We start from the raw sequence: 20,682 nt of genomic DNA on the forward strand, positions 1-20,682 counted from the left end.
AGCATTATAGAAATCAAAAAAAATGAAACTGACAATTCAGATTATATTCAAAAACACTCCTAAATGAGTAAGTTTGATGGGCCTAACCACTGGAAGGGTTAAAAGATACATGGTTTGAATGTAGATAGAACATAGGATCAAGTAACATGAAATGAAAAAAGACTTTTTTTCACCTTCATATTTCAAAATTCTACCAGGGTTTGGAATCTACATATTAAACTTAAAACATTTAAGGTAATATGTAAACTAACTGATTCACTTTGATAAATTTACTACCAATCTGAAATCCCTAGGTTAAAAATCCTTAACTCATATACTTGCAAAATCTGGCACTAAAGTCTCTTTCCATAATGATGTACCACTTTTGTTCTTTCCAAATCCTACTTCTCTACCCTTTCACAATATAAGGTAAGAAGTATTACTTTGCTGGAAAAAAAAAAAATCCAGAGCCAAAGGTCTGTTCAAATTGCCTTGAACCTCACAGGATTCATTGTTCACATACATCCAAGACACTGTTCAAGACACTAAAGATCCAGTAGAGACCAAATCACATTAAATTTTGCTCTAGTGTTTACTTTTGGCACTACTGTTTGCACTAATATCAACAACAATACAGCAATAATAGTAGTAGCCACATTTTATTGAACACCCAAAGGCATGGCAGAGAATTAGACGGTTAGATAGTATCACTGACTCAATCGACATGAATCTGAGCAAACTCCAGGAGATAGTACAGGACAGAGGAGCCTGGTGGGCTACAGTCCATGGGGTCGCAAAGAGTTGGACAGTACTCAGCGAGTGAACAACAGGAACACTATAAACCCAGCACTCTGACAGGCTCTCTCTATTTTCTCATTTAATCTTCACAAAAAATTATAAATAGGTATTATTCTTATTTTACAAGTGACAAAGGTGAAGTTCAGAGAACTTCTCCAATATCAGGTAGCTTGTAAATTGTAGAGTTAAGATCCCATACTTGTTCTCAAAAAACATGTTCTTTTCAATGTGCCATGCTATGGGCAAGACACCAAGAAATACAGATGGTTGGCACTGCAGAGAGAGCTCTAGAAATTTAACTTTCCCATTAAAAACTGGAGTGGTCCAGTGATCTGAAACGTAATAAAGTAAAGGATTAAAGAAAAGAAAATCTATTTTTCACTCTTTTATAGTTCAAATTGTTCTAGGGACCCTGAAGATAAGACTACTGTCTCCCATTGGCTATATTCATTTTCTTTCAAATGTGTTGAAGCATTTTTGAAGGCTGCAAAAATAGGTCAGACAACTAAAACCAAAATGATATAGAGATATAAAATTCAGTGTCAGTGGGTTATATCCCTTAAGAAAAGGTAAAAGGTAATTTATTTGAAAAGATGTGATTTATTATCACTGTTTTTGAGAATGTTCACTGTGCCCTTGTTATACTGTTAATGCTTGCACAAATAAGTAAGCAACTTTTTATGTCATTGCTTTTAAGATATTTCAAATGAAGAACATCAAGAAATTAAATGTATGGCAATTTTCAACAATTTTATTCCAACTTGCAGACGAATGAAGATGTAATGCTTTAAAAAGATATTTTTTGGAGCAGAAATGGAATGCACTTGAACTGGCTTAATATTGAGTCACACGCCTCCATACAGTGAGATGAGCTTCGCGCCACTGTCGAAACAGAGCCCAAGGATGCCCTCACCTCTCTGTCTTGCTGGTGTGGAGGTCCTTTCTCATGTCTTTGTTTCATCCCACATGGGCTAGTATGCCCCTTTTGTTGGCCTCCCAGCCCCTGCACGCATAAGTAACAGACTTAAGCTGGTACACCATGCTCCCACAGGGACTCTGCCAGGCACCAGAGGGAGAGCATGCACGTGACTAGATCCAGACAATTGGGGCCTTGGCAGAGGGGTTCTGAAACAGCAACAAGGGGCTGGTCGCTATTACTCTTTTCAGAAGCTTGATGCAGGCAACCTCCTCTACACTGCCTCCCATTCCCATCTCCTCCCACTGTTAGAACCATTGCCAGTGCTAAGGACTTTATGGGGGGAAAAAAATTACTCTGAGGTACCACTGTTTCAGCCACTTCAATAAAGAAAACTGTTGACTCCCTTTATTTCTGGTCAATATTAAAATTCTTTCATGATTGTTTAGTTTGCCACAGCCTACAATAGCACATATAGGACATCAGGAATTTGCTAAGCAAAGTCACATTATTTTCACAGAACACATTCAAATCAATGATTTTTCATTTGAATTGTCTCCAATTAGATGGATCCCTCAAGAGAGTCAGTCTTTATTATGTTTTTATTCAAAATTCTGTCAGTCTTAATATGTTTAGTGTTTTTTAACACTAATGCCTTTCTCTTAATTACAACAATGAAGCTTTAAGTTATACAATTTACTTTTCCACAAATAGAGGGGGAAACAATTTTGAAAAATGAAACCAGTGAAAGTTTTAAACAGTAAACATCTGTTAAATTCCCTGTGAAGTTCAGTTATCCTTTTTACTGGAAGAGATGCATCATACCAAGTGGCTGAAACCTGAAGACTATGTGTAAAATCTACACATTTGATTTTACGAATAGGCAAAACATTACACATGAACTTAAATGCTAACATTATAACAATATCAAGCTTTGGCTAAGAAACAAAACATATATGCATGCAAAAAATTGTGTCAACACCTCTTAAAATGGTTGGTAATATCTAGTAACAACTTAACAGACTACTTAAATTAGAGGGAGAAAACCTTACCTTGCTGAAATCAACTGTGCTGTTTTCCCTGCTCACATCATTTTTATTTTCAACACAGGCTGGTGCAGACTGAGGAGAAACAACCTGGCCTGCTAAAGAGATTGTTATTACAAAATACAAACAATTACTTACATAATTCTAGACATACTGCATGCAATATGAATTAAACTAACATAGGTTTTTTTAATGAACTTATGAGGTAAGCATGAAGGGTCAATATAAATAGATATCAAGAAATACAAATATTCTTATTTATCAGTTACAGATAGAAATGGGAGAATTCAGTCAAGGAGATGAAAATTCATTCTCAGATTAAAACTAAACAGTTACTCTCTAAGAAGAAAGAACAACTACAAAAATGATTTTAATCTAATTACAGTCTTGAAACATCAGTGATTTTTAAATTTTATCCAAAACTAATGATATATATACATCTCTTATGATCTAAACTCAGACTGAAGAATTTTATAGATAATTTTTTTTAAAGAGCAAATATTTAACTGAAAAGTACATAGTGTATTTACAGTTTTCTACTGCATCTGAAAAACAAACCAAAGAGAAAAAGTTCTTTGACAACAGCTTTTGGAAATTTCTGTATGAGAGATTCAGTTAGAAATACCTTCACCTATATATTACAAATACTGTATATATATTATGCTTCTCACTCTTCAACTCTGTAAATATATTGATATTAGTCTGCAAAAGATCAATAAATTTGAATTGTATTTGTTTTCCATTAATACTAACTAGCAACTTAATTATTTTGTAGTCTTTTTCCCATTAAAAGAAAGATTATGATATTAGTTAAGTGGACAGTACAGCTAAGAACGTCACAATGGTTAACGAAGGGTAATTACATTTCATTATTCACTAAATATGAAGTATTCTTTTCAGTCACATTATCTGAAATCTGTTCATATTTAGCAATTAAGTTATAAAAATAAATGTTTGCTTAATCTCACATGTATCTCTCTTTTCCCTAACCTATTGCTATCCTCACTTGTTATTTTTACTGTGATATGAGTAATGACAATCCAGCTTTGAAGCCTTGATCATATTTTATGACCATTACTCAGTTACTCCAAAATACTGCTCTTATTCCCCACTGTCTTAGATGGTAATATTCTCATTTTTCTGCCTAACTCTTCTCTCTACCTCCCTAAATCCCAACTTTATTCAAAGTTTACTTTTAGACTCATCTCTATAATCACTGCAGTCTGTACGTAACTGAAGTTCTCTAAACTGCTAGTGTGCATACACATACTACTTCTTTAAATTCTCTCTTGAAATCCACTTATCCATTGATAGCTAGAAATTACCACGTGTGATGTAAAACACTAATAATTTACTTTCAAATATTACTATCATTTTGCTTTTTGAACATTAAGCCTTTCAGGCAGGGGTCATTTTTTAATAGGTATAATTTTTATGGTTTAAAATTATTATCTTGCCAGAGAGTAATGGGCTTAAGATTCTTCTAAAGTTTAAATATTTCACTGCTTTCATTAAACAAAGTAAAGTAACATATTTGATGAAGATTTTTTTAAATGATTTTAAGAGAAAATTCACCTTAAATCATGTATACCAATTCTGATTACAGCAAGTTCCAAAAATTATATTTTAGAGAGGTGACAGACTTAAGCTTCAGCAGTTATTTTCATTCTCCCATTTCTAACTGCAGTGTGCAGCTATGGCTGTGAACTGTTCATTAGCAGACATTTCATTTATCATTCTCAAAATAATAACTATACTTAAAAAAAAACCTTTTACATAATGCATTTGTGCTACTAACAGATGTCTTCAATCACCAGTTTCACATCATTTCTCCATATGAGTTAGAACATTAGATATATTTAAACCTAAATTTACTGAATGTTCCATAAAGCTGAATGGTGAAATTCAAGGCATGGATAAATTAAATAAACATATATCTGCTTTCTTTTAATAATTTATTTCATGTGATAGAAAACCACATGGAAGAACAATTATTTTACTCAATGAGCAGACACAAAAATAGTCAACTTAATAAAAAATCATCAACTTTAAAGAGATTTCATGGGATAGAAAATATGCTGCAACTTAAAATTTGAAGAAATTGCACAGCCTATGTTTTCACATATATACTCCAAAAGCAGACTATTTCATAAATTGCCTTCAACTCATGAGATATGTTTTAAAACTGGCACTTGTATTTCCTCTTATAAACATTAATATATTTTGAGATTTACTGTTATTCTTATTTTAAAAATTTTATAAAATATACCTCATAAAGTTGACCATCAGGAAGGGATTTGAAAAATGTTTTCTATAACTGTTTTAGTGACGTGGATAATAACCAGTGGAGAGTATTTAACTAGCAGGAGACATATTAGATGATGATAATTTTCCTCCTAGCTCCGGATTCTAAGTATGTGCATAGAATGCATATGCCAATGCAGGGGACAAAAAGTATAAAAACTGTAAGTTTGTGACATATGAATACAACCCAAAAGTTTGATATCACTCATATGTCAGTGATAATAGTTAACTATTAGCAAATATTAGTAAACACATTTAATCTCATCAAAGTTTAAAAAGTACTCCAACTCTTATTTCTAGTGTGTATGTTAATTTGTTAAAATGAAACAACACATATTAAATGTATATACTTTAAGGCAGTATCTGAAAGTGACAGGATACAGAAAAATGCACAGGTATAATATCATTATTGAAAAATTAAACACGAGGTTTGGTTTAGGTTATTTTGAAAAAATTGAAGCCTTTAAATAAAGCTTAAAATTTTATTTGTTCTATCTACCTACCACCTGTCTAAAATGTGCACATGAACTACAGTCTATTTGACTACTGAAAATTTCATAAATTAAATCAGTTTTATAATTCTGTTATCAACTATCTTTTTCTGTCTAAACACTGATTTCTTTAGTTTATTCCAGTTATCACTGCCTTTCAGAAGAAGGTGATGGCTTAGATTTCAAAATGACTCTCATTAACTCAAATATTATTACATAAGAAGAATCAGTAAATTTAGGTTTTGAAAGAGCCTCCCTTTTTTTCTCATTCATATCTAAAGCAATACTAGTTCACAGAATACAATTTTCAGGTACAGGATTTTATACTCAGCCAGAAGTGAATATGTTTCCTAAAAGGATAACAAAGAACTTGCTAGGATTTTCCCCACTCCAGGATGAAAGAGTATAGACTTAGGATTTAGCATTCACATACACATGTAGCTGCTGCTGCTGCTGCTGCTAACACTTTAGTCATGGCCGACTCTGTGTGACCCCATAGATGGCAGCCCAACAGGCTACCCTGTCCCTGGGATTCTCCAGGCAAGAACACTGGAGTGGGTTGCCATCTCCTTCTCCAATGCATGCATGCATGCTAAGTTGCTTCAGTCGTGTCTGACTCTGTGCGACCCTATGGACAGCAGCCCACTAGGCTCCCCTGTCCACAGGATTCTCCAGGCAAGAATATAGCAGTGGGTTGCCATTTCCTTCTCCCATACACATGTAGAAGTTCTATGAATGCTATTTTTATTATAATTTTTCCAATCAATATGCCACAGTGTTTTTGAACATACATGTTTTTGCCTGTTTCTTTAGATTACCTTCACTTCAACCATTGATCACTGTCCATTTTAATATATTCTATAAGTAAATGTCATTGCAATATTTAATCAATTTGTTATTATAATATCTAAATAACATTTAGAGATTAAGATGATTATCCAAAAAAAAGACATTTATTAACTTAAAACTTTATTATATCTAGGGTAAATTATTCAAAAACTGATGAATTAGCTAAAAATTAACTGAGACCTGTTCATGATTGGGTTTCCCTGGTGACTCAGATGGTAAATAATGTGCCTGCCATGCAGGAGGCCTGGGTTCAATTCCTAGGTCAGAAAGATCCCTTGGAGAAGGGAATGGCTACCATTCATGATTATTTAAATGTAAACACTTAAGGAACCAGTACTTTTATTTTTCCAACCTTTCAAATTCAAAGAATTCACCATCTTAAATCCAAAATTCCAGTATTTGTTATACATCTATATCAAAGTATATATTACATAGTATTCATATCAACAACTGCTTGAATTGATTTTCCTTTGTGTCATGAATTCATTTTTTTCCTCTGGACCTCCATGTAGGGATCATATATAAGTTAAATAAAAAGTTATTATATGCCATGTACTTTTTCAAGGCAAATCATAAAATAGGTATGGGCAAGCACAGGAGGAAACTGAGAGCAATTCGAGCAACCTCTAACTAGAAAATAGAAGCTCTGCTTGTTACACAAAAATTTTTCACCAAGTCTGTTGTGAGACTAGCAGAATCATTTCCCTCACCATAAAGTTGTGGGGGAGGAACATGAGATTATCTCAAAAGAATTAGTTTTTTTTTTTTTTTCACTTTAAGTAGTGTCAATATCATTAAAGCCTCTCAATACTGAAATACAACCACAAAAAAGTTCTCAAAAAGATGATTAAAATTACATTAATTCATTTAATTCCTTACTTATAGTTTTCTTCCTCTTTAAATAAATTATGTATATAAAACGGCAGCCTTTAAATCTCTATTTGGCCAAATTCAAATCAGTAGGAGAAAAATATATCACTGAAGTAAACCAGTATTTTCTATTGCTTAATCCACTGAAAATCACATGTAATAGAAGGAAACTGGGATGAAGACATGGAGGTACAATACTGTTAACCTATAGACCAAGCTGGTTTACACTACCTCAGAAACCTTCAACGCATTTAGAGTACCCAAAGGGTAGGAGATGAGGGAGGTACAGAGATGAGATGAGCCTGTTAGAGACAGACACAAGACAGAGCAAAATAAAGAAATATAAAAATGAATGACAAAGTTACATACATGTGTAACAATACATTTATCCATGGGAATAGAAAACATGAAGAAAGAAAGGCTTAAATATTTAGAAAATGTTGATTAAGTGAGCTATACTTCAAAAACATGAAAATATGCACATAATTAAACTTGGAGAAAAATTAGTATGTCTGAAAATAATTATGTAACATAAGAAATAAATTTAAACACATCATCCTAGAAATATTTTTGCTGTTAAGACCTACTTTTGAGTTTCCAAAACTAAGTAGCAACAGTATAGTTTCTCAACAGACCAAACGAGTTATGTCAACGTCATCTTTATTTTTTTTTTTTGAGAAAAGTATTGGAAAATACTTTTACTATATAATGTTTGATTGTATCATCTACATGAGTTTTTAAATTTTTTCTCTCAAGTAATTCTAAGAATTATTATTCTAGCTTTTTTTTTCCATCAAGGTTAAAACATTATAAACGGATACTTTTTAAACTCTTGATATCTCTTATGAGGTAACGGTATTTTAAAAATAAGAAAGCACATAAATATGTAAACACATAAAACATTATATATCTGGGAAAAGTACAGCATTTGTAAAAGATGCAATTATAAAGCCATAATACTGATTTTTAAAGCCATAAAAAAAAATCATTCACAATACAGACGTGTACATCACTTTAAGGGCTGAAATCTGTGCCGGCCTAAAGAGTCAAGTCATTTCATCCTTCCAAATCTAAATGTTCTCCAGAAACCTACAGTTTTGAAAGTAAGTCAGAGACCTTCTGCTCTGCAATTCCTTTTAAGATCCTAAATAAAAGGTACAACTGGAAAGTGTTCAGAACAGGAGAGAGAAAAGATAAGTGAAGGAAAAGAAATAAGAGAATTATTAGTAAAGGAAACAGTGGAATGAAGACACCCTACACCTAAGGAAACTAAGTCTAAGTTATTTTTTTAATGTAAAGGTTACAACAAGGGTAATAATATTTTAGAATAGATTTGTAATCCAGAGTCTCAAAAATACAATTGAATGTATGATCTAAATGATTACTACAAATACTGATATATCTTGCTTTCTAAATCATTAAATACAAAAGCCTTTGTTTTATTTTGGAAAGTCCTTCCAGTTTCAAGAAATTATTCAAATATCTTTATATATTTGAGTACTTTCCACAGTATTCTTTTGAGTTCTAATGTTAAAGAAGATATGAGCTTTCTATTATCTTTTTGCTGTTGTTTTGCCAGATAGAACTGTCACTTTTTATTGAAACATCAGAATCAGACATTTAATTCTCACAGTTTTGATGCTTAATGAAAAGTGAAAGTTAAACACAGCATGGTGGCATTAAAAATGCATGGTGAATCCATAACATCCTGTGTCTTAGCCCTTAAGAGAATGTGCAGTATACCAAGAAAAAAATTATACAAAGAAGTTAAGCTAGCATACTTGGAGATAAGATTGATACATGATCACAAGTTACTAAAAAAGGTATGAACAAAATACAGCAGATGGGGAGAAGAGCAACAAAATCACTACCTTGTAAGTCTAATCACAACTTGGGGAAGAATCCCACTTGATCTTCAGGTTGAAAATGTCTAAACGTTTAACCCTTGGGACTACTACCAAGGTAGCATGTTCAAGGAACAGGTCAACCAAGGAAGCAGAAACTTTATTCGATATGACTCTTTTATAGAGTTCCCTATATAAGTATCAGTTTGTTGCTGAGGGAGTATCAGTTGTTTCACTTCTATAAAGGTATTATATTATATAATGTTTTATATATTATATAATACTTTAAACAAGAGGGGGCTTGTTTCCATCCCTCTACTTGGCAAGGAAAACGTTTGCTGTTTTCTAGTTTCTAGGAAATCCTCACTCTATTTAATTCCTATAGTTTTAATTTTCAAAAGTCTCTTTTGCATAAAATAGTGAAGAGATTTTTTTAAATAATGAGAATATTATCTTTACCATTTTGGATGTATTGAAACCCTTTTGTATCTCTCTGTAGTATACTGCAGAAACAAATGTAATCTCTATTACATATCTTGAAGCAGAACGTCAAATCTATATTTATAGTGAGTATTTATTTAGAGTGAACCAGTTTTTAGAGTCCATAAGTAGATTGAGAACCTTAGTAATAAAGGTCTTTCACCCTCTTTTTCGCTTTCACTTTTCACCCTCTTTCACTTCTGGATAGGAGATTTATTTCTAAATTGGTGATGTATATTCACATTTTCAGAATTCTTAACACACATAATTATGCAAAGTGTGTGAGGAGGCAAAACAGAGTCACAGGGAGGTGTTATAAGCCTAGGCTTAGAAAACCACTTCTGACAGTGTACTTTATGATGATACTTAATTGGGTGTATGCATTTTATTAGAAATGTTTCCAAGTTTTTATTACCCTAATATATGCCTCAAAAAGATCTTATGTGTTCAGATACAGACTGATTATACAGATGGTGACAGAACCACTTCAGAACTATTCATATTCTAGTTTTGAGAAAAACTAAGCAATTGCCTCAATAAGACAAAAAGCACGCTCTCAGAAAAACTTTGTATCTTTATGTGGATTTTTATTTAAAGCTATAATTCTATCACCTCTTCTTATGTTTAATGAAGGTTTAAAGCTGTAACAAATAATGTGTCTAGGTCTATATGATATTACAATAAATAATTCATCCAGTGAGTCCAGTGCCCTTTCCCTCCAAAAGTATAATGTAATAAAATCATTTTATAGTAAATGTTATCCCCAGTGAAAATCTGAGATACAAATTATGGCTAGCTCACAAGGTCCTTACATCTTTGAATAAACACATATTATTCTTACAGACATATATTTTATTGTCTGATTTCCAGTAAAGGTAATGAAATAAAAACAGAAGTTAACTTTTATAAAATTTGCTTGCATTCAAAGAGATTTACGTCATGATACTATTTTAATAAGGTCTTTAGAATCATCTAGATATAAGTCAATAGTCAAAATTAGCAAATATCTCAATCTGTTTTTTGTTTGTTAATCTGTTTTAAAAAATATCAAGCAAATACCAGTATTGTGAGCATAATAAAAGCACTATATAATGTTTCAGAATATAAAAACTTCATTTTGTCATTTTCATATATAACATATTTTAAAACAAATTGTGATTTAGAATATAAATATATTTTAAATGTATGATGTAATTCAAAGCAAGCTACAAATCCTCAAAATATCCAGTGGGATTGATAAATACAATATTGTATATCCTATAAAGCACTCATAACACTTTTATTGAACTTAATATATGTACAACTATAGAGTTTTCAATATAACAATGATTTACATTCAGTCATTAAAGGCTCTTTAAAAAAATCAAATTAGTATTTCAAAAATTACTTTGCTGTTTAGAACTGGTTCTGTGTTCTGAAACAATAGTACATCTAACCATTTTTATTGATTTATTAAAGCATTTCTTCTATCTGTCTATATTTGATTTGGTAGTATGGAAATTACCAAAGTACCTATATAAAGTAGAATCTGGAAAAACCTCATTTTCATGCATTTGTATTTAAGGCATCTTTTAAGCTTTTGAAAACAGGAGCGAAATTACATAAAGTCTATGCTGCCAATATACATGCTTCAGTCCATTTGTGGAAATCAGTCTCTCTAGTAAAACACCTGAAATTACTTTTCACTAATTTGTATTTTTTAAAACTGGGAACTTTTCTAGCTAGCAGAAGTATAATAAACTCATATCATCTGCATGATAACTTCATTTTCCTTCACAGGACCAATGGAAAGGATGAGTGACAGATCTCTAAGCAACTTCCTTAGTGTAAAAGATGAAGGGTCAAATGGATACCAGGAGGGAACAAAATACACAGAAAGGATAAAACAGTCAGAAACATTGTTTTGGCTTCATGATTGCTAAGGAGTAAGTCATGAATGAGTACTAGAAAACAATGGTTGGCATCATCTACGTTGGTGTGCCAAGATGGTAAGTGTGGTGCCTCCATGGACGCTAATGAAACAGTACTGCAAAAGGCAATGAGCCCATGAACTAGAAATCAGGCTTAATATATGTAGAGACACAAGTAAGGTACTAGCTGCTCTTTTCAATTGTGATCTCAAAAGGGATTCGTTGACCATGAACAACATGAAGCCAATATTTTCCTCTCACTATCACTAAATGTTGATGATTATTTATGTTAACTAAAAGACATTAAGTCAAAGCACTGTTAAGCTATGAGACGCTCATTAAGCTATGACACAAAGACTAGGATCTTATTTGGGATGCAACTGACAGTTTGTGTTTGCTACAATGGAGTCTATAACCTCCTATTAGAAAAAGTTTCCCTTGCATTCTTTCATGAGCCTGTCAGGAAACTTAAATTCTTTGTCAAAATTCCTACAATTTGAATTTCAATAAATCATTTTCAAGTAAGATATATTTTAAAGGACTTTGATATTTCAGATAACTATAATAAACAATAAGTACAATAAAGAAACACTTACCATTTTTATCCATGGAATTTGGTTCTGATTGTTTCTTGCCAATATCAGCAAAGGAACGAACAATGGGAATCCTATTGGTGAGCTTCTTCTGATTCTGGTGGTGATGCTGTTTCATCAGAGCCTCGTGGACCCTGTGGCGTACATCCTCATTGAGCTGACCTGAGCTCACTTGTTGGTCAAGGACCATATCTGTAGAGTGAAGGCAGAAAGAAGATATAAGCACAGCTTTCCTGTGAAGTGATTAGTGAACCACTGAGTCCAAATATGCATACCCTAGGTAATCTTAGAAACAGAAGTTCGTCTTTGTAGAAGTGTTACGCAAGAAAGACATGGGAACTTTTTCATTATAAATCAAACATTTTAAAACATGTATCATATGGAGTTTTATTTTTCAAATATGAATAGCTGTATTGAGAACAAAATGCTTTATTGTCTACTTGATTTACACTGCTGAGAGGGAATAGTAGTAGGGGTGATATAAATACAAATAGTACGTCTAAAATTGGAAAATAGCCTCATACTTATATTTTAATATGATCTTCCTCTCCTTTTCTAGTAGAGAATAACTTCAGTGTTTTTTCTTTAAGTGAACAAAAGTCCACCTGTAAAAATTTGATGCAAGGTGGCTTAGGCAACTATCTGTGTGTGTGTGTGCTCAGTCGTGTCCGATTCTTTGCAACCCCATGGACTGTTGGCAGCCAGGCTCCTCTGTCCATGTGATTTTCCAGGCGAGAATACTGGAGTAATACTGGAATTCCAGAATACTGGAATACTGGAGTATTCCAGAATTCTGGAATCCTCCTCAGGGGATCTTCCTGACCCAGGGATCGAACCCTGATTGGCAGGTGGATTCTTTACCACTGAGTCACTTGGGAAGTCAAGTAAACAACTCTTTCACATGAATATAAAATCAATCCTCTCAAATCTTCCTTGATACTGTGTTTATATTTAAGAAAAAAACATTCTATATCCATAAAATAAAGAACAAAAGATGAGATTTTCAGAAGGCTATAGTTAGGCAGATTGATATTTATCATACGTGTCAGAAATGCCTATAAAATAAGTAGATGAGTAAAGGCATTTTTAGGTTTCTTGGTAATACAAAGTTCACCTCACTAAACCTCAGTGTAATTAATCTGCTTTCCTATGACCAAATATTAACTGTTTGATTTTCTTATATAAAGCAGATTACAGTGAATTGCCTTCCACTGCCCCGTTGAGTATACTGAAGATTTGAAAACTAGCAGAATCCTCCTTCCAAACAATGTCTTCCTTCCATGTGAAAGGCAAATGACTGGGGAAGCAGACTTGGGTCCTGTCTCATGTTCTAGCTGTGTGGCCTCGTGATGTTGAATAATTGCAGTGTCCTTATTTCTAAGACAGAGATAATAGCTATCTCATACCAGCACTGTTACCGGGACATAAGGCATGACTGGAATATGGAGGTCCTCAGTAATTTCCAGGTACAAGATTTTCTTTGAAATTTCCTTTAAGTAGGTTATGGGTTTGTGGTTTAAATTTTTGGATAGTTTTAATTCATTTATCTATATTTGATAATAGTATATCAAGCAGAGGCAAAGTTGGATTTATCAGTAACAGAAAATCCAAATCAAACTATCTAAAACAACAAATTTCATTGGCTCACATAGCAGAAAAATCAAAGTTAAGTTGGATTCATTCCATTTTTTCAGTGACTCTATCAGATTCCCCCTCCTCATGGTAAGGAGGGGTGAGCTTTAACCTCAGGCTGTTTTCCTCATTATCATAAGGTGGCTGCCAGCAGCAACAAAGAAATATACATCTTCTTTCACATCAGAGTTTCTTTGCTTGTTTGTGACTTTCTCTTAAAAGAGAATTCCTTTTCCCTCTTCCTAGTGACAATTCTAAGTTCGACTGACATAGTCCTGTCTATATTTGCTGAGCCAATCACTGACTAAGAAGATGGGATCCCCACTTACTTTAGGCTAATCAAGAACTTCCCATTACTCTGGAGTCATTTCCCTAATTCAGAGGCAAACAAACCTTTTATGTACTGGGTCAGATAATATTTTAGCCTTTGCAAGCCATACAATCTCTGTCACAACTATTCAACTCCATTTATATAGTATGAAAGTAGCCACAGACAACATGTACTGCTGCTGCTGCTGCTAAGTCGCTTCAGTCATGTCCGACTCTGTGCGACCCCATAGACAGCAGCCCACCAGGCTCCCCCATCCCTGGGATTCTCCAGGCAAGAACAGTGGAGTGGGTTGCCATCTCCTTCTCCAATGCATGAAAGTGAAAAGTGAAAGTGAAGCTGCTCAGTCGTGTCCGACTCTTAGCGACCCCATGGACTGTAGCCTACCAGGCTCCTCCGTCCATGGGATTTTCCAGGCAAGAGTACTGGAGTGGGCTGCCATTAACAACATGTACAAATTACCATAATTGTGCTTCAGTAAAACATTTTTATGGACACTAAATTTGGATTTCACAAACTTTTCACATTTCAAAATATTGATCTTCTTTTTATTGCTTTTAATAATATAAAATGTAATATTCTTTGTTAGCGCACATGCCTAACAAGATCAGGCAGTGGCCATATTTGCACATAGAGCATAATTTGCCAGCCTTTGCTCTATCTTGGCTGTTTACAATGGAAAGAGGTAGAATGCATGACTGGAAACAAGCCATAAAATCCTCTATAATTACCTCCAAAGTCTCTTCTGAAAATGTATGATAATATATTTAAACTTATATCTCAATTTTTTGGAGACTAGTAGTTATACTACACTTGGATTAATTTGAAATAAAGGAAATGTTAAATTGTCAACATATATGACTTCACATTGCAACCCTGCCAAGAGTGAAAAACATATATAAAACATGCATCATTGTTGTTGTTTTAGTCGCCAAGTCATGTCCAACTCTTGCAACCCCATGGACTGTAACCTGCCAGGATTCTCTGTCCATTTTCCAGGCAAGAATAGTGGAGTGGGTTGACGTTTCCTTCTCCAGGTAATCTTCTCCAAATATGCATTATATACTTCATAATAGGAGTTGTAAAGTAGGTTATTCAGATCACACAGCAGTTTTATCTATAAGTCATGATATGTATCCCAAGTTTAATATTCTAATCAGAATAAAAATTACTCATATAATAAAACATGTACATGCTTATAATTTTTCATTCTTACCAAAGCACAGCTTTCCAGGCTTGAGTACCACGAAAAGCAATAAGTTACTGGCTTAAAAGTTTTTCAAGTACCTGTGGCGGATTCATTTTGATATTTGGCAAAACTAATACAATTATGTAAAGTTTAAAAATAAAATAAAATTAAAAAAAAAAAAGCTTTTCAGAGATAAGGTCTTTATATAAAACAGTTGTATAAGAGAAAATAAATAGTAAAAAAAAAAAAAAAACTCATCTGCTCATTAGTCACACAGAAATAAATACACAGTAAACTCCTCGGAAGTAACTGCATCTAGCAATGCCTTAATGAACTATAAATGTTAATCTACTTGCTTAAAAATATAACTCATGCTAAAGGTGGAATTTAAGTACCAAAGAGAGTGTGATTCATTAATCACTTACATTGTTCTCCTCACCACTATAAAAATACATTAGTATTAACCTTAAAAAGTAGGAAAGGATAATGGGTCATAATGGCTTTCAGCCCAGAGTCAAGACCGACCATCTCCACAGGCTCTGATGCCTAAATAACACAGTCTAGCCTGCCAGAGTACAATGTCAGGATCTGATGGTAACAGAAGGAGCAGGAAGAAAAAGAATAAATCGGTCAATCTTCTACCACTAAACGGACTCCAGAAAAATAGCATTTGTGTAAAAAAGCCTCCGAAAGTGAAAAAATACTTCTCGTCCTAATAAGGCAATTAAGTCACCATGATTAGTCCATTTTGACTATTGAATGAAAGCCTCTAGAGACCATGAGATTCTACAGACTCTATATAAATCTCTGTCTCTTTAAAGATGATCATATAATTGTTTTGTCTTAATAATCTATTGTCTTAACTTAAAAGATGCTGGAGGAGAAGAGGAGGATAGAGGCTTCTAAATTGTACAGTTTGGTTGCCAGTACCAACAGCAGTATGTGTAATAAAAATGTGAACTACCATGGTGCTGGTGCTAAGTTGATTCAGTTGTGTCTGACTCTGCAATCCCATGGACTGTAGCCTGCCAGGCTCCTCTGTACATGGGATTCTCCAGGCAAGAATACTGGAATGGGTTGCCATGCCCTTCTTCACTACTATAAAAATACTTAATTTCCCGACCAAGAACGGTAACAGTATAGGCATTTAAAACATATATATGGCTATTCTCATACTCCCAAATCTGCAGAGTATATTCAGTGGAGCAAACTATGGATTTTCTTTGGATGAAAGATTTTAAACAACAAAAGTTGTTTTAATGAACTGAGATCTATGATTGCTAATCTGTCCATGATACTAACTTGGTTTGGTTTTAATATCTTACCTTCATTGACAGAATTAGGTTAAAATATAAATACCACAGAGCTAATATTTCCATTATTAATCTTTATAGTGCTGAATTTAAAACAGATTAACATAGATTGCAAAATTACCTATAATTTATGTGAATATAATTGAGCAGCATTTTTAATACAATTAATCTCTATATCAAAATAAATTGTGATAAGAAAATATATCTGGAGAATCTTGGATTTGAAAAGGTTAAGTACTATTTTGAAGGAATAAGTTTAAATTTATTCTCAGTTCCTTAAAACACTGGGAAATAGACATTTTTAAATTAACTTTATCCAGAAGAAAATCCTACTTTAATTACACTAGAAATTCTTGACAGACCTGCCAGATACAAAAGGGATTTTCTCCTACTAAGTCTACAAAAATCTCTTTAAGGAATTATTTAAGAGTCGATCAAAAACATATCAGAACATTGATATAAAAATACTTGACCATTCTAAAACAATATCTGGGCCATATGCCTGTACTAGGAAATGTCTAGAAAACATTAAGCTGTAGAGTCTGTGCATTTACAAAGTACTAGGGCTTAGAGCTCTTAAAAATAAACAATTATATCTAGCTCTCGCAAGACAGAAACTAATGACTAATACGTTAGTAACTGTCTAATGTATAGAAATATATAATAAATAAGAGGTGAAGAAAAGCTTCCAAATCTTAAAGTTAATTATAATCACTATGATCCCAAATTATCATGAAATAGAATAAAACAAAATTTATGATTATAGGTTAATCAGAAGAAGCTATTTCCCATTTTCTGCAGGTGTTACCTGTAATATATCACTATTAACCTGTTTATAAAATGGAGGAAATAGTTTCCTCTCTACCTCACAAGGTGTCTTTGATAATAAAATATAGTAATGAATGTGAAAATATAAAGTTAGAAGTCTTCAAAATGTAAAATATATTTACTACACACTCAATAATACAGCTAAATTGTCACAAAGTAAAAATAGCAGTGAGTAAACAACAAGAAAATAATTACAAGCTATCACGAGAAAATGTTTTAATGAGATTTTATTGTGGACAGAAATAAATACATTTGGATTAAATAAGCCAAATTAAAATTACTCAGAGAGAATCTCTTCTCATTAATGACTGAAAAGGAACCTAAAGTAATAATCATCTACACAAGTATTTGTAATCATATTTTTCTACATGGTATTAGCTCTAAACTACTGACCTTTTCTGAATGGCAATTTACAGACTGTTGTACATTGAAAATGAGACATTAAAAAAGTTAGTCTACTTTAGAGCCAGAAAGATACAGACTAATTAGAAGAGAATAAAGAATACTAAAAAGCTATTAATATTTGGGGTACAGAGACTTCCATTGAACAACTTTCATTTGTAAGAACAGACTTAGAAAATGTAATCTGCTTTAAAAAACTAGATTCAACACAGCTAACGAGCTGAGCTTGGGGAAGAGGGCAGGTTTAGGGAAATGAAACATAAATTTAGACAACAAAACCAAGCTAAGATGATAAGTGTTTTCATCAAACTATAACAGAATATTCTCTGGTGGAAATAAATTCCTAAAGAAGCCATTCAAAATTACATGTTTTAAGAAATTTAAAGCCTGGTAAAACTATGAGGACTACTTTCTGGGGCTAATTTTGCCATGCTGAGGAATTTGACAGCTTCATTAAAAAGAGCCAATATAAAACTCATTTGAATTAATCCATTTTCAAAGGTAATGAAATGCTACTGACTAAGTAGCAGAAATAAACTCCTTATTTTCACAAGACCTTTAACCTTCTGAGTCTCTTCATTTATGAAGGATAACAATAATAGTTCTCGGTTCCAAGTCTGTTCTGAGAATTAAAAAGATAGCTGTAGAATTACTAAAAAGAGCTTCCTAAATGGTGAAGTGCTAGGGAAAGCCTTACCATTTCATTTCTAATTAAAACATAAAATATTTATTGGTATCAGCAATACTCCATAATGTAAAGCTAGGAAATTGAGTTGGAAGGCTACTATACCAACATTCTCAGGAAGTTTGCTAATTCCCACGTTGTTGTTCTACTTGCTAAGTCATCCAACTCTTTGCAACCCCACAGACTGTAAGTCTTGGTTAATGTGACCTGTTGCTGTATCCTGTGTTCTTCCAAAAAGTATGCTTGTATATTCTATACAGTCATTTAGACTCTAGTTCTGTATTTTTCATCGCAGCACTGTTTATAATAGCCAGGACATGGAAACAATCTAGATGTCCATCAGCAGATGAATAGATAAGAAAGCTGGGGTACATATACACAATGGAGTATTACTCAGCTATTAAAAAGAATACATTTGAATCAGTTCTAATGAGGTAGATGAAACTGGAGCCTATTATACAGAGTGAAGTAAGCCAGAAAGAAAAACACCAATACAGTATACTAACGCATATATATGGAATTTAGAAAAATGGTAATGATAACTCTGTATGTGAGACAGCAGAAGAGACACAGATGTATAGAACAGTCTTTTGGACTCTGTGGGAGAGGGGTGGGGGATGATTTGGGAGAATGGCATTGAAACATGTATAATATCATATAAGAAACGAATCGCCAGTCCAGGTTCAATGCAGGATACAGGAAGCTTGGGGCTGGTGCACTGGGACGACCCAGAAGGATGGGATGGGGAGGGAGCTGGGAGGGGGTTCAGGATGGGGAACACGTGTACACCCGTGGTGGATTCATGTTGATGTATGGCAAAACCAATACAATATTGTAAAGTAATTATTAAAATAAATTTAAATTTAAAAAATTAAAAAAATAAATAAATGAAATGTAACTTCTTTCTAAGTGTTGTATGACTGAGGGGAAGGAAACTTATCTTCCCTGTGTGTGTGTGTGTGTGTTTTGTTCGTGATTTAACAAACAAAATATTTCTCCATGCTTACTTTTTTCCCCACATATTGCAATGTACGTATGCCTACTAGCACCAACAACCAAATAAATAATTTTAGAGGAATTAACGACATCCATTTCAAGCCACCTCTTTCTTCAGAGAGTAGTTGTAATGCCATAGAAAGAACACGGAGGTTAAAGTCAGAGGAACTTAAATGGAACTTAAACTGTGAAAGTTTCAGAATTTCTATTTTCTTATTGAAATATGGGAATGACACTTTATGAGGCTATTTGAAGATTAAATTACATACATTATTTTTCTAATACAATATTTTCTCATGTGATCAGAAAACAGTGTTTCGTTTTTTTTTTTTTCCCATCCTTACAATATAATTAAGACATTGAAATCTCTCTGAAGTATTTCTATTCTACAAATAAATTCCACATGCAACTGCTTTTATTTTTTTCCAAACTAGAAATCTTTTTAAAACTGCTTGAGTCTTAGCTTTGTTTCTATTTTGAAACAAAACCTTCATTAACCATTTTATTTATACCCTTTCAAAACTCATTTCTGTGGTGGTTTCTTTTGTATTACTTTGTTTTTACTAAAATGTGTTTGCTTCCAGATCAAAAGATACAGGAGTTCTTTTCTTTTATTTCCAGAGTAACAGTAAGAAGCTTCCTCAATATAACTGTTTGTGTGATAACAGGCTTCTAGTACAAATCATTCATCTCAGAGGCAAGTCACAGTTTCCAGTTACAAACTAATCTCAACTATATCACTTGGCTTCCTCTGGAATTCAAGACTTTTAATTCAATTTAAAATAAATGGAATATAAAAACAAAAGTAAACAATTGGGACCTGATTAAACATAAAAGCTTTTGCACAGCAAAGGAAACTATAAGCAAGGTGAAGAGACAACCCTCGGAATGGGAGAAATAGCAAATGAAACAACTGACAAAGGATTAATTTCCAAAATATATAAGCAGCTCATACAACTCAATAGTAGGAAAACAAAAAACCCGATCAAAAAGTGGGAAAAATACCTAAACAGACATTTCTCCAAAGAAGACATACAGATAGCTAACAAACACATGAAACGATGTTCAATATAGCTCATTATTAAGAGAAATGCAAATTAAAACCACAATGAAATATCACCTCACACCAGTCAAAATGGCCACCATCAAAAAGTCTACAAACAATAAATGCTGGAGAGGGTGTGGAGAAAAGGGAATTCTCTTGCACTGTTGGTGGGAATGTAAATTGA

The 20,682-nt window shown here is 33.1% G+C and overlaps 1 protein-coding gene across 8 annotated transcripts in view; it reads right to left on the reverse strand.

Moving 5' to 3' along the window:
- Window positions 1–20,682, reverse strand: part of SLC4A10 (solute carrier family 4 member 10) — a 343,489-nt gene that overhangs the window by 126,468 nt on the left and 196,339 nt on the right. For 5 of the 8 annotated variants that reach the window (XM_061436804.1, XM_061436824.1, XM_061436787.1 and 2 more), the window contains exons 6-8: window positions 12,084–12,272; window positions 2,746–2,837; window positions 1,691–1,780 (exon numbers count right to left, since the gene is read on the reverse strand). In XM_061436804.1, coding sequence (XP_061292788.1) covers window positions 1,691–1,780; window positions 2,746–2,837; window positions 12,084–12,272 — 371 coding nt within the window. The remainder of the gene's footprint in view (window positions 1–1,690; window positions 1,781–2,745; window positions 2,838–12,083; window positions 12,273–20,682) is intronic. The other 3 variants (XM_061436796.1, XM_061436845.1, XM_061436835.1) reach the window with 3 other exon arrangements.

This window comes from Bos javanicus, chromosome 2 (genome assembly GCF_032452875.1).
Source record: "Bos javanicus breed banteng chromosome 2, ARS-OSU_banteng_1.0, whole genome shotgun sequence".
NCBI classification, from domain to species: domain Eukaryota; kingdom Metazoa; phylum Chordata; class Mammalia; order Artiodactyla; family Bovidae; genus Bos; species Bos javanicus.